Source organism: Rhinolophus sinicus, chromosome 17 (assembly GCF_057876585.1).
Source record: "Rhinolophus sinicus isolate RSI-liver-muscle chromosome 17, RSI-T2T, whole genome shotgun sequence".
NCBI classification, from domain to species: Eukaryota; Metazoa; Chordata; class Mammalia; order Chiroptera; family Rhinolophidae; genus Rhinolophus; species Rhinolophus sinicus.
The window spans coordinates 7,334,337-7,349,070 of NC_142517.1; the positions used below are offsets into that span (position 1 = coordinate 7,334,337).

Below are 14,734 nucleotides of genomic sequence, written 5' to 3' on the forward strand. Positions count from 1 at the left end.
ATACAACTAAAGAGTCTGAAATAATTCTAAATAGGGCCTGATGGAAATTCAAAGAATAACTTTGAAAAATATAAAAAATAGTAATTTTCATGTTCAAAACAGTGTTTCCCAGTCTACAAGTATACTAATTCCATAAGTCACATAGGTGTAAGAGCCACGCCTTAGTAAATCTTATCTAGGAGACCTGGTTTCATAAAAGAAGAGAAGAGGAAGGGAAAAGGAAACACTGAACAATTTGAATATGAGAATTCACTTTAGAAGACTGCACAAGAAATGCATTAGCACAGGGATAAGAATACACACACACTGGAAGAGACGGCTGTAAACAAATGACAAGTTTTTTAAAATTCTAGGCAGAAAAAGAAAACAAATGCATCAGATGCAGGTTTGCAAATTGGTAATATTGTTTTTCAGTGAGAAAACCCAAACCACATTAACTGGCATGTTTCATTTTGGCTTAACTACATGAGAAGGCTGGTGTAATACAGGTTATTCCCATGCCTCCTGGGAGCCCATTTCCTGTATCTAATTAATTCTAGTGTGATGAAAAAGAGCACTCTGATAATTCACAATGTAAAGAAACACTTAGTCCCTATATGCATAAAAAATGTGACTTTTAGAACCATGATCCCCACTTGTTAAACCAGAAATGTGAATGGCAACAATCAGTTAGGCTCCCCCCATCCAGACCCACTGGCCACCGGCCCAGACTGCAGCCAAATTCCCCACCAAACCGTCAGCTGGACCACGATAGATAAAGCTGAGTGAACCTCTTTTCTCTAGGGGATGAACCCCTTTTAAGAAAATGGTTCCAGAAAAATCAGTAATATGTAAATGTTCTAAAGAAACCAGGACCTTGCTGTGCAAAACAGTAGTAAACTTAGTTTTATGAGTTTCTATCACAAGCATATAAAATGCTTTACTGAAATGTCCACTGAACTGGAAAAACTCAGGAAAAATTACCCTGAATTCCATGTGAACACTCATAAATCTGCCCCTTTCTCTCTCTCCAAAGCACAGTCTGCATAAAATCCACGTTCTATCTACATCAGTTTTCCTCTCGCTTTCACAGCGGCTCACAATACCACGTGCAGGTCATCAAGTGCGGACTGAAAAGTCTCCCTTTGTGAAGCTCTGGTTAGTGGCAGAGAGTGTTCCAGTATTGGCAGAGTCCAGGCTATCGAACGGAATCTCAGAACAAGGCTGACTGTTGCAAAGATATACCAGCCATTAACCGCAAAGGAAAAGGAAAGTAAAAAAGTGAAATGTAACACGGAGAAGAAAAGGCCTGCAGGAGGGTCTAAGAAGAAGATTTTGCAATTTTGGATTATGTTCATACACAAAAACAGATGCTTGAACAGGCTCATTTTCAAGGTGGGTAAGGCTGGCAAGACCTGCCAACACTTAATATTTTGGTTGCACGTAAAGTTAAGTACTACCCAACAACAACAAAAATAGGTACTACCTACCTGGGACAAGCCTAAATGTACAGAGGCTGTTTCCGATATATACATGATTTTGCCATCAGATGCTACCACAAAAACAAATCCATCCAAAGTCTAGAAAAGAAAAAGTGTCAAGGTAAGAGATGATCATTATACATTCAAGTTAAATCTAATAATTGTACTGTCACTGGGATGGAGGAACGTTTAAAATATTATCATCAACAGATATTTATCAAATGCAAAAACAGAGCCCTGGGCCATAAGGACTGTAAGTCACAACACTCAAGGTCTATTTCCCGCACCAGGCTCTTGAACGCTTTTAAAGCACTTTAAAAACAGTCTTACGTCCACATCCCAAAAGTCATGCCAAACATTTGAGAATTCCTATCATACCCAGTTTAAGTGTAGTAGCTTTATTGTTGGGGTTATGTTAGCACTTAGCACAAATCCGGAGTTCTGTGGTACTTAGGGGACAATCTACCACTATATAGACCATTTTATGTCATAATTGGCAGTGTTTATACCACTATGACATATGCTTTATTTGCCACAATTTTCTAGTTACCTGTAAGTACCATTTGAATAATAAATTCTGATCACTACCACTCTCCAGAAAAGAAAATACCAGGTTATTTGAATAGACTATGTCTACAGAATTATTTTGAATTTGCAAGAGATCAAATAACCTCTGCAAAATTCAAGGAGAAAAAGTATGAATTCTGAAAAAGTAAAACTACCTAAATGATATTCTGATTTTGCCTAAGTTGGCTAGCCCTCAACATAATAACGTGACATTATAAGAGGTAATTAAGACAAACAAAAAGGTACTGGTTAAATTCATGTGTGGCAAGGATAAAAAAGACTAAATTATTTTTGAAAAAGAAAAGTGCATTTTATTTACCCATTCATATTTTAGATCCTGAACCAAAGAAAAGCAATAAAGTTGGTGAAAGATCCATACAACCCACAATACTGCCCCCATAAAAAATATTCCAAATTAATTTCTGGCCACAAATTCTATTTTTACGGCATGTAATTGAAACCAGGTTACCTTTGGTTTTTTTTTTAATCTGCCTCCTTTTTGGAGGGGGGCCTAAAAAGAATGTAGTAGAAGTGAAACTTGAAAGATATCCTTACATTCTGCTGTCTCAAATACAGTTTTGCTGCAAAAATTCTTTGCCAGCTAAACGATCATTACCTTTCCCAACGCTGAGGTTGAAATCAACATCTTGATTAGAAGCCTTACTTTCACATTTCTAATTCAGCCACAAAATATTTTCCCAGCTAAACTCCGTTACAAAAATATAAACTATACAGCAATTTCTAAACTTATAAACGTTTTGGCACATTTTGCATTCTTGTTTAACTCCAAAATCATTAAAGAAATAGCACTGACAGTGAGCCATATGAGTACAAGAGAAAAATTATCATAATCAAATTCTGAAAGTTGCCAGCAGTAGCTAAAAATAATATTCTTAATGGAAAATGTTGGGTATGCCTTCATAGCTTCATAGCTTTGCTTGCCTGTATATTAACTGCAAAGACACTCATCCACACACACACTGCGGAATTAATTAAAGAAATGTACAGCGGATGAACCTGAGAATGTTGACTTTACCTGCCAGGTTTTCCCTGGAGTTTGCAGGCACTTAGTTGTCCCTGATATTAGTGCCACTTATAATATGTAGGAGTGTGCAACAAGCAAAAAATACCGTGCACGGAGCTGGAGGTGAGCAGAGGGGGAGAGTGCAGGGAGCGCGGGAAGGACTCCAAAAGCACCATTACCCAACCGTTCTGCTGCCGCACCGTTGGCTTTACATTGTAAAAGCTTCAGGTTTCCAATGTTCCCCGGATTCTCTCTTCCCCAGAGCACGAATTTTAAAAAATAAATCACACTAGGACATTTGGGGCAAAAGAGTTTTGAAAAGATCTGCTTTTTCGAAATGTGGAGCTCGTGGCTGACTCTGACCCAAGTCACTGCGTCCTGCCGCCAACTTTTTTTTTTCTTTTAAAGAAAACACGAAATAGAGGGAGGAAATGCAAAATAGCTCTCGGTAGGCATTTTTTGATGGCAGAGACAAATGACGTGAGGGGGGAATGAATCGGGTCGTTGATGAGGTTCTGTAAAGGGCATTTGAAAGACTGAGACTCGAGGCGTTGCTGTCCCCATCTAGTTCCAGCCACCGACTTGAAATTGGCCGGTTGTGCGCACGGTTACCCCGCCAGCGCCCCATACACTGAGGGGCGAAATCCGAGGTCAGGGGGTGTTTAGCAACCGCGGGCTGAATGGCTCCCGGATGGCGGCGCTGAGCGGCTGACCACAAACCAAGCAAGGGCTCCCTCCATGAGCCGGGTGACCCCGAAGGCCGCACCTTGTCGTGAGCTGGACCACTTTGGTTGAACCCGGCTCCACCGCTTGCTGTGTGACCTAAGTCATCTTGCTAACCTCTCAGTGCCTCAATTTACTCCTCTGAAAAAATGGAGTTAAAAATAAAACCCATTCAGGTGAGTGGTGAAGCGAGATGATACAGTAAGATTTAGAACAGAATCTGGCCTGTAGTAAACGCTCAGTAATGGCAACTATTAATAGTCCATTATTCATGCTGTCCTTTACTGCAACCCTTCCAAACACAAAATTGTCATCTAGAGCTGCCGTACTCTAGCTCAGAGTGTCCTGATTGCTCCTTCTCTGGCTCCAGAGAGGGGGACAGCGTCTGGCACAGACCAAGGGCTCCATAAAAGTTTGTTGGAGGAAGTAACGTGGAAAAGGAGAGCACGCCCAGGGGCGGCCTTCGGCCGTGGGGTAGAGAGTCCTGGAGCTGAGGGTCTCGAGGTGCAGGGGAGGAGAGGGGTCGGCCCGAAGTTGTTCTTTTTGAGCCGAGTCCACACTGGTTCCTGCCCTTAAGGTAGAAGAGGGGCGAGCGGGGGAGGAAACCGCTTGCCCGGAGGTCTGGGCGCTACCTCTCACCTCCCGGCGACCTCTGCAGCCTAGCGGCCTCTGGATCCATCCGCAGCTCTTTGGGGAGGAACACCTCAAGACCGGAATGGCGGGGTCACAAGGGAGCCCCACCCATGCGCCAGCCACCGCCCTTGGCTGCGCGGCGCTCCTCCCCTAGCGCAGCGGTCCTACCTGCAGCAAGTGCGACCCCAGCTCCTTGGCGACGCTGTCCAAGGGTCCGGCGCGGCTCGGCTGTCCCCACGCGTCTCCTAAACCTGGATGGGGGAATAAAGCAAACCTGTAAACCGCAGCGCCCAGCCAGATGCCGAGCGCAGAGCAGGACGCAAGGAACCCCCGCACACCGCACCCTGGCCGCCAGGGCGTCCCGAGCGCCTCCCTCGCCGCCCCCTTGGGCCCGGCAGGCCGCCATCTGTGCCCTCGCCGTCTTCCCCTTTTGCCCCCGATTAAAAAGAAAAAGGCCAAAGGAGAAATTCCCGCAGGGACCTTGGGTCTAAGGGCCCCGGCGGGCACTGAGCCCGCCTGGCCTAAAGCTCGAGTAGGTCACCCACGTGCTCAGGGCTCTGAAATTGCCGTTTTATTTGAAACGCCACAAAGTAATCTAATCTGCTTTAAAATCGGCCATCCTCGTAGCTAAACCGGGATACTGATTTGACCCATAACTATTTCCCCAAGAACCCTCCCTCTTTTGCCCCGCATCGCCCGCAACTATGCATTTTCTCAAAGACGGAGAAGCCCAGACGAAAAGCCCTCGCCGTCCAGGTGGCAGCTTTTCCTGCTTTAAAAAAAAAAAAAAAAAAAAAAAGGAAGGAAGGAAGTTAGGAAGGAAGGAAGGTCTTTTTCAACCTCACAGAACTCCCCTCGGGCTCCGCAGCCCGCACAGGCGCCCCGGGTGCGCCGTCCCGGCTTCCAATCCAAGAGTTTCAGCCTGGGAACGGTTTACCTGGGGGCTTTCCAAGGGCAAATTCCAAACGCGCTACCGGCCGGAGGGGATGAGACAAAGGCGGTGAGAGCCCCCTCTATACTCGGCAGTAACTGGGAGGTGTCTGTTGTCACATATTTGGGGTTCTCCCGCCCCTCCGTTTCCTAACTGCTCCCCAAGGCCTCCTGCTTCTCCCCATCGCTTCCACGAAGGCCACCAGTATTGAGAAAGCGCACCCACGGAAAGGTCGCCCTGTCCAGCAGAGCCTCCCTTTCCTGCGCCCTTGGCTCAGCGGCTATGACCCCGGAGGTCCCAGGCTTTCCTCCGCGGGCTCGGGAGGAAGTAGGAAAACCAGGTGAAGTGGCGGCGCTAAGCGCCACCTGATAGAACCCACAGTCGGTTCCTGGAGTCCCTCCGCTGGGGCCTGGCCAGCTATCCTCCAGTTAGCGTTGCGGCCGCAGGCGAGAGGTGGCGAAGGCCAGTGACCGCTGTTTCAGCCTGAGCCCCATTCCCCTTCGTGAAAAACGCGCCCCCAGACTCCAGGCCCACTCGAGCGCCGCCCACCCTCAGGCGCCACAGGTGCCGGGTGGTCGGCTGTGGGCCCTGCTGCCGCGTCTGCCTCCTCCCTGGTGAACTGCAGGCCAGACCGGCCCCCTGCCCGCTGCGCGCCGCGGGGCCAGAGGCCAGCACTCGGGGCGAGGAAACTCGCCCAGCCACGGCTAATTCGGGGACGATTCCTGGGACCACAAAGCCCCTCGAAGGATGGCAGCGACGGAGTGCTGAGAGTCACTGCGCAGAAACCTTGGGTCTCCCCACTGTCCCTGCAGGAGCCCAGCCTCCGTGGCTTCTGGTGACCTCTGATGACCCCGTGGCTTCTGATGACCCCAGGAGGTGGGCAATGCACCCCCAGCTCGAGGGAGCCGCACTGGCCCAGAGCACGTGAGGGCCCTGGGGCTTTGGAGACATCTCTCTGCCAACTCTGTTGGACAACTAAAAACGGATGACTTTTAATTTCTCATCCTGGGCTCTAGGAATTAGGGGCTTATCCTGGCCTCCCCAGAAGGAAGTGGCTAATTTTCACATACCCAATCCCCCAGATGTGATCGCAGCACCTAAGCCTCCACCGCGTGGACAGAGGCACCTCTTGAACCTCAGGAACTCATTGCCCACCGGGCTCCCTCTGGCAAGGATAACCACAGTGACCACAATAGCAGGCCATTGGCTCTGACGGGGAGGTCGTCATTCCCAACACTCAGAGAGCACGCTTGGCAGTGGCCAAGGGTATTCCATTGACCAGAAACGGGAAGAACCAAAATGTAAAAGCCCTGAGGCGTGAAGGAAGAAATAATTTAATAAATACCCAGGAATTCTGATTTCCGAAAATGGACAGGTACACCCTGGTAACTGTCCTTTACCCTACTCTTGGATGCTTTTGCAGGTTTGGCCCAAACCACCCTGGCCTGGCTCAGTGGGGAAAGTGAGCATGGCCTCCTGGTCTTGGCTTATTGTAGGGCCCCTGTCTAGCGGCCTGAGGAAATCTGCACCTTTGGGAATGACCCCCAGACCAGACTCCCCTGCTTGGCTCTCCTAAAAGCCTTGCTAAAGGCTCTGGCCTCACATGCAAAAGTGCAGTGGGTACATGGGACAATATTCCATGTAATTCAAATACCCAGATACTTCCAGAGTGCCTGTTCTCTTACATTATTAATATAATTTTTCCTGTGATCTCCTGAAGCCTCCATTTTTCCAGAGAAGATTTGATCCGAACGTTCCTTCCTGACCTAATGGGAGGTGGCGGGGATGGTGAGAGGTTCCCCTCAAGCATCCCTGCCCCTGTGTCATGTCATTCGCGTGGATGGCGCTGCCAGCTCTTCCATTAGAAACTGCTGTGCATGAGGCCTTTTTATTCAGCCCATAAAAGCTACTTTGGGCTGAACACAAAGATTAAATAAAATAGGGTTTTTAACCAAAAAAATCATCTTGGTACTGTGAGCTATATATACTCCCGAAAAAGAAAAAGTGAGGCACTGTGCATGTGGCCCTTATCTCGACCTAACACAGGGCTTTATTTGTTTGAAAAACCAGGGGAGGGGTGTAAGAAAAGACTAGGTTCAGCTCCTCCAGGGTACCAGCTATTGGCAGTCTGCCCTGCCTGATCCTGGGAGCCCCCAATTTATTGGCTGCCCTGCAGCCACAGGGGCTTGGGAATCCCACTTGCCCTACTCGTGTCAGCAGAGGAATCTGTTGGTGACTCCCTGCTACTGGGAATGCAGATGGCCAGGTGGGGGCGGGGGAAGGTCAGCCACTATGTCAGAGGATAAAGGAGCCAGATATACCCTTTCCCTCTCTACCTTCCAGGATTTGTGGGTGCCTACACCTTGGTACTCACACTCAGCTTGCTGTTCAGTTTAAACTCTACCAGGCCCTCCTGCCACAGAAGCTATCTAAATATGGGACCACACAAATAAGACAATTTCCCAGGGAAGGGGACTTAGTAGAGGGGTGCCCTCACTGTGAAGTAGTGTCGTCCTTCTCAGATGAGGGGACACATGAGTTGAGACCTAAAGGAGGCAGCTCCTTTGCTCTTTCCTCTGGACCCAGGAGCACCACTCACTATGGCCAGTGACCAATGAGTCCTGCCCTGGAGAAAGAATCTGGACTTTTGATAATAACTCCCAGGATGGCTATGTAGCAGCTCTCACACCTCCCGGAGCGCAGCCTTCGGTATCTAAACCAGTAACAAAAACACTGCTCATAGGGATCTTACGATAATTAAATGGCATGTGCCCCAACCCTTCCATGGAAAACTGGCTCTGGGACTGTGAAAAACTGGGACAGACCCTCTGGAGCCCCCCACCTCCTCGGGGACACGCAGGGGTCTCTCCTCCTCCTGTCTCCCCTTCCTGTATTTGAGACGCCAGCTGGGCCAGTCTGGATGGTCTGATCTCCAGCAAGTGCACTGACTGCCAACCTTTATTTCTCACCTCTAAAATGGGGTTGTTGGGAGATTAAACGAGCTAAGCGCACAGGCCATTCTCTCGGAAGGCCTCTGTGCTTGCTGTAGCTGCCACCACCTTGGTCCAGCCTTCTTGTGCTCTCCCACTCGTTCGTTCCCTGCCTCCAGCTGCCTCCTCTGTCTCTTGACCCCCAATTACTACCTCTCTTCCGGGGAGAGGGTGTGTTAGTGGGGAGTGTGGCCTCTCGCACGTTGTGGGCCATCTCAGGACCCAAGGTCACACTTCCTGATTGCAAACCACTCCAAAATCAAGAAGGGTGTGTGGGGCAGTGGGGAAGTAAGGACTGGCTGGCTGCTCGGCTCTCTTCCCCACTGCAATCTCTCCTCTCCCCATACAAAGGAGCCAGCGTCTAACGCCTGTCACACAAGACGGGCGTTTGCCACCCAGAATTCAGCGCATGACCACCCACAGGGCGACAGGCTCAGGGGGCTCTTTTCCGGGCTACCGGGCTGCGAGCCTGTGCGACGTTGTAGAGATTGTTCCCCCCACCTCACGGTTCTAGAAGAGTCCAGAGCTGGCGCCTCTAAGCCTCCTGCCTCGACTCCGGACCCTCGGAAGTCGTCACGGTCCCAGGGCCCCTCTGCGCACTTCAGTCCTTCTGCCGCCTGGGAATGCTTCGTTCTCTCCCGGGTCCCTGGAAGGCCCACCCTTGCGCCCTTTTCCAAAGCGGCCCGGGGGAGGGAGTGTGAGGGATTTGTAGGTAGAGCGCCTCAAGAAGGCCTTGCGGCCAGTGGGCGCAGGAATGGAGGGGGCTTCCAGCCTGGCCCTGCCGGGCCGCTAGCCAGTGCTGTCGGTGCTCGGACAACTGACGCAAGGCCCCCGCAGCCCAAATGAATGATGCGTAGATCTTGAAGGATGAGGTGGAGCCTCAGCGACTACACAGCGCGCCGGGACCCGGCTTCCTTCCCGCGCCTTGGCGCGCCCCCGGGCCGGGTCCTGGGCGCTGGTCCCCGGGGACTGAATCTGCGGCGCGCGCTCTCCAGGTCCTCGCCTGGAGCCGTCAGGGTTCCGCATCCCTGGATCTCCCTTCGCCACTGCCCCTTCGAAAGCTCCCTTCACAAGCTCTGCAACTGTGAGCTTGCCCTTCTGGACTCGGGAGCACAGCCTGGCAGGCTTCCAAGTAGAGATGGGAGAGGGTGCAAAAATCCACATTATTCTAAAAGATAAATCTAACTTTTAAAAATCTACATTATTTCGGGCTGCAGCACAGAAAAGACTTGTACTCCCACCTCTGACTACAGATGTCTGTCCTCATCAAACCCTCTAAATCAAAGCGTTTCAATTCTGACAATTTCTAGGACAGCCCCTCATCCCCATGGTGCTAGGGTGTGTGTGTGTGTGTGTGTGTGTGTGTGTGTGTGTGTGTGTGTGTGTGTGTTTGCAGGGGAGGCCCTCCCTGAATCTACACTCAGACAAATCCCGCCACTGGAATAATTCAGGCCTCCAACCCCACTGCTTGTTATATATGAATGATGTCTTCACTTCTTTTAATTAAATGACTGTAATAAATGTTCCAGGCCCTTCCCCATCTTTCACCCACACCTGTCTTGAGTCTTCAGGTCTGGGAGTGTGGGAAGGGGGGCTCTGTTCTCCTTTCCAAAGTCAGCCTCAGTTTCCAACTCCATTCCTGAAGTGGGATCTCTGGTCAGTTGCTCCTACCAGCCTTTTGTATGCAAGGGCCCTCGGAAAACTCCATGCTCTGCTCCTCTGCTGAGCACTCAAATCCTACACTACTCTCAGGAAGGAGCCTAACCCTCGACCCGGGCCTTGGAGCTCCTGCAGCCCTGAATCTCTCCCACCTTCTGAAGTCCAGTGTAGACCACCGGATGGTGAACTTGCCCTGTGTCCTGCCTGGGGTGGTCACCATGCAGTTGTGGCCAGAAAGCAGCAGAGTTTGCCCACCCAGGGGGTTCTGTGTTTCCACAGTGCCCCCACGTCTAAAGGGAACGCCACACTACAAAGATGGCAGGCTTCCCTCAGCCGTGTGTGTACCCGGCCTTCCCAACTACCTGTTAGCTCACTAAGTGTTCGATTCTGAGTCTACTTCCCAAGGTAGACTTGTTCGCCTGCCCTCTTTTCTACCCATCTATCTCCTACTTCTTAGTTCGCTGTTAAAGGGGAAAAAGACGTGGGAGTCCAGGAAACAGCGGGTCTTCCAGCCTGGGCACTGAGTCCCAGAGGTCCCCAAGTGAGACACTCACTGTGGAAGTCAAATCTGGCAGGAAACATTGTGAGCTCCCAGGATGGAATGACTGGCTGAAGAATACTTAGATTTTCACCTGCACCTCCGGAGCCCTCACAATGATCCCAGGAATCCTGCACAGCCATAGAGTTGCTAATGGGCCCATTTTACAGACAAGGAAACTGGGGTCTAGCGGGGCAGCTTGACAGAGCAGAGCCTTGAAAGGCTGTAAAACTTTCCAGCAGCCCCAAGCCTACAGACTGGCCGAGGCTGGAGTGTGTCCACCTTGGCTCCGGGCGCCTTTCTCTGCCCCTGCGAGGGACTCCTGGGTGGCTCTTCTTTCTCTCCTCCTGTCCCAGACAGGCTCTGGATGAAGGGAGATGGGGGAGGTGGGGTGTGCTGCTGCACAGCAGGAGAGCAGGCGGCACAAAGGCTGCCACCACAGCCACTGCTTGCTCTTGCCCTGGGTGTGGGACAAGAAGATCCACTCCTCTCTGGCCTCAGTTTCTTCAAGTGTGAAGGGCTAGTCTGATGATCCCTGTGCTTCCTTCTTTTTCTGATGCCCCAAATCCTAGCTCCTTCTTCACCCAGGGATCCCGCCTGTTCCGGGGCTATGGAATAGTGAGGCGGCACTTGGCACATCGATTCCATCCGCGGGCAAGAACCCGGCAGATTTGGGAGTTCCGGCCGCTGCCCAGGACCGCCTTGTCCCTAAAACCTGCCTAATGCTCGCGTCCCGACTCTGGCGTTTCTCCCAGACCCCATCCCAATCCCATAACACATCACCCAGCGCAGACCCGAGTCCCGGAGAACAGGTTAAATCAATTACGGGTCCGCTTCCGCGCCCCGCCCTTGGGAGCTACCAGAGGGGCGAGCAAGTAATTTTACATAATTGAGCTCTTTCTATATGTATCTTTCTCCTCTCCCAGCACCCGGCTTCGCAATTCTTGCCCCAAGACTGCTTTAGTTGGAAACGGTGCTGCTGCCCGCGAGAGCTACAGGCCAGAGGCCTCTGAGCACAAAGAAGAGTCCAGAGGTTGTCTGTCCACCCCTCCAGGCCACAGCTCCCACTCCCTGCTCCAGCGTCTGGGGACAGCCAGCCCGGGACCACCACCTCCTCCCGGTCCCCTATCGACCGACTTCCCACAGGTTCAGGGCCATTTCCAAAACTCCAGGGCCAAACAGCTTCCTCTCAGACCTTCCCAGAGTTCCAACCTCAATGGTCACTCCCGCAGACACATAGGCGGCCCCTCAACCAGGCCACTCAAAGTACAGGGGCCTGGTGCTCAGGGCCTGTACCCCCAGCCAGCCCTCCTGCAACAGGCTCTGAGCCAAGCAATTCTGGGCCCACACGCCTGGAGACTCGCTTTCCAGAGCTAGAACGCACAGACCCAGTTTAAATATCTGCAGAAGCAGTACACCCACCAGTTCCCAATTTTCAGCAGGCTTTCCTGGAAATCCCCCAAACAACATATGGCTTACAATTAGCCCTCTTTCTCCAGACCTCCCTTTCTAATTTCTGGCTTATTTGAAATCACTGGCTGCAAATCATGTAATCTTCGGATCATTTTTTCGTTCGTTCATTTTTATTTCCAATTGGGGCGGGCTGAGGTGGGTGTCCTATCCGGTCCACACCTGCTTTGTACCAGTTGGACAAAGAAACAGCTCATGGGAACAAACCACTTACCACCACTCCTTCCCGGATGGGAAAGATTTGGCCAGTATCAAACCTAATTCTCTTTTAATTTTCACTGAACCTTCAGCTGCAAAGGAATCATCTCTGCTTCTCCAGTGGAGGTGTCACCCTTGGGCAGATAAATAGTGACCACTGGAGGACAGCTTCCAGCGAAAGGGGTTGGAGGAGGGGGCACCTTAGGCGATGAGGGATGGAAAGGGAAAGAATGTGTGCTGGGCTCTAGCCGGCAGGTCACGGGCTCCTGCTACCAGAAGGAAAGCGCCCAAAGGTTGTACAGCCCAGCTGAGAGGCACAGGAGAGCCCGGGCCACAACTTCTGGCACCCTCGGCTCACCAGCCAGCCCAGCCACGCTGCAGAGCTGGAGGTTGCGCTGGCAGATAGCCCCCCCGCCCCCTGCTCCACTGGGGACGTGGTGTAAAGTGCAGCTCCAGCCCCAGAGACGATTACAAATAACAGGCTTAGCACTGCCACCTGCAAAATGTTGAGCTTACGGACTTTGGGTTGATCACCTGGCTGGGGAATTGCCTTAATGGAGTCTCCCCTCCTCCCGGGAGAGGGACACCTGTAGCTTCACGGCAGAGACCCTCCGGTACCCTGCAGCTGATGCTGTCTCGCTACTCCTGAGCCAGCTTCTGGAGCTCCAGAGGCCAACGCAGCAGCCCTCATGGATCCTTGGCCAGGAGGTCTTGGGGCACCCATCAGGCCAAGTGTCACAATCTCTGGCACCAGGCCACAGTGACCCTGGTAGGGGACAGATACGCTGCAAGGAGATTGGTTCAAAATCACCGGGACACCAAAAGCAAATACTGTGGTGACCAGGCCTCCCCCAGCCCTGCTGCTCAGAGGCGCCCAGCCTGGCTGCCACGGTCACCCACAGGCCGAGTGCTGGCAGGGAATGCCAGTCCAAGCACCCCACCACTTCTTACCACTGCAAGTCTGCTGGCCCCGTGGGTCCCGGAGACCCTTGCCCACCATAGCACCTGCCCCTCCGGGTTTATAATTCCAATCCAGAAAAAAAGACTGTAGTTAGGCCTGCCTGCCATTTTTGAACTAATTATTTCTCCCTCTCCTGCCCAGTCTGGGCTCACCAACTCACCCTCTCTCCTATCCTGACCGCCCAAGTCCCAGCCCCAAGGGAGGCAAGCTGAGAAAAGGCGGTCTGAGATGCCCCAGTCGGAGGCCAGGCCCCCCACAAGTGCTCTGCTCCAGGCTGGGGCCTGCAGAATCCAGGCTCTGGTGCACTCCACTCTCTCCCAGCTGGGAGCAACAAGCGTTCTTCACCCCACACAGGGGTGCACATGCTTCCCCTCCACAGAAAAATAGATAGAAATGAAGGAAGAAAAAGTAAAAGAGAGAGTTAAAGAATGAAAAAAGAAAAGAAGGTCAGCCAGAATGGACTAGCACTCTCGTTGAATAATTCTTGGTTCGTCCCAGCCCAGCCTTGGGCCAGGAGATGGTCTGGTCTCCAGGGCTCCAAGGCCCTGGCCCCTCTCTCGAGCAGGAGCTAAAGCCCCCCCGAGTGCGGGCTCCCCAGGACAACCTGGCACTGCCCGGGAGGCTGAGGTGGCCCCTCGGGGCCAGCTCCAGCTCCAGTCTGGAGCCAAGGCCTTCGCGCTGCCCAGCGCTCCCAGCCGCCCACTGCTACCTCACCTTCGGGAAAAACGGCGCGCATTTTCAGGTAGCTCGTGGTGAGTCGAATGATGGACGCCTTGTCCAGCTGCGAGGTGATGGCCGATGGCAGCGGGAGCAGCTTGGCCAACTCATAAAACTCGCCATTTTCCTTCTCCCTCCTGGTCTTGGCTGCATTCTTGGACTTCTCCTTCATCGCGCCTCGGCTCCGGGCATATTAGACCCGGACGTGCTCCAGGCCCGCGGAGCCCCGCTCCGGCTGCAGCGGTGGCTTTGGGGGAAAGGGGTACCGAGGGCCAGGAGGGTCTGGGCCGCGGGCCGCGGGCAGGTGCGCGGGGCCGGCCTGAAGCACCGGAACGCCTCTCCGCAGCCGCAGCCCCGGAGCTCGGTGCCACCCAGCGACGCCGCCCCGGGCGCAGCCTCCTCCCGGCTGGACTGTCCCGCGGCGACCAGAGCCCCGACTTCCCACTCGTTTCTTCCCGCTCTTCCTTCCTTCCTGCTTCTCCCGCGCCTCTGCTCTCGGTAGGGGATGGAGAGGGGCCGGCGAGGAGTCGGCTGTGCAGTTTAGTCCTTGACCGAGTGTTCGTACCCGCTGCCCCGAGGCCCCTCCGAACTGGAGGGCGGCGTGGGCGGCGGCGGCCGCGGAGCCATGGAGCGGGAGAGGAGAGGAGCGGAGCCGGGGCGGACGCGGCAGGGGCCGGGCCGGGCGCGCTCTCCTGCCCTGCCTGGTTTCCCTGCGCCTGGAGACGCGGCTCCCGGAGCCCGAGATCTGTCGGGAGGTACAGCAGCTCCGCCGTCCACGTGCGACGGAGCCGCGTTTGTTTATGGCGGACCCGCCTTCGGGCGGAGCAGTGGGCCGCTGGGGCCCAGGGAGGGGGCGGGGGGAG

At 52.9% G+C, this 14,734-nt stretch overlaps 1 protein-coding gene across 1 annotated transcript in view; it reads right to left on the reverse strand.

The window, feature by feature from the left end:
• The window catches only part of SIM2 (SIM bHLH transcription factor 2), a 50,002-nt gene extending 35,322 nt beyond the window's left edge, over positions 1 to 14,680 (reverse strand). Inside the window, exons 1-3 of the mRNA XM_074325543.2 lie at positions 13,869 to 14,680; positions 4,576 to 4,658; positions 1,470 to 1,559 (exon numbers count right to left, since the gene is read on the reverse strand). Coding sequence (XP_074181644.2) covers positions 1,470 to 1,559; positions 4,576 to 4,658; positions 13,869 to 14,043 — 348 coding nt within the window. The 5' untranslated portion in view covers positions 14,044 to 14,680. The remainder of the gene's footprint in view (positions 1 to 1,469; positions 1,560 to 4,575; positions 4,659 to 13,868) is intronic.
• Between the last annotated feature and the right edge of the window lie 54 nt (positions 14,681 to 14,734).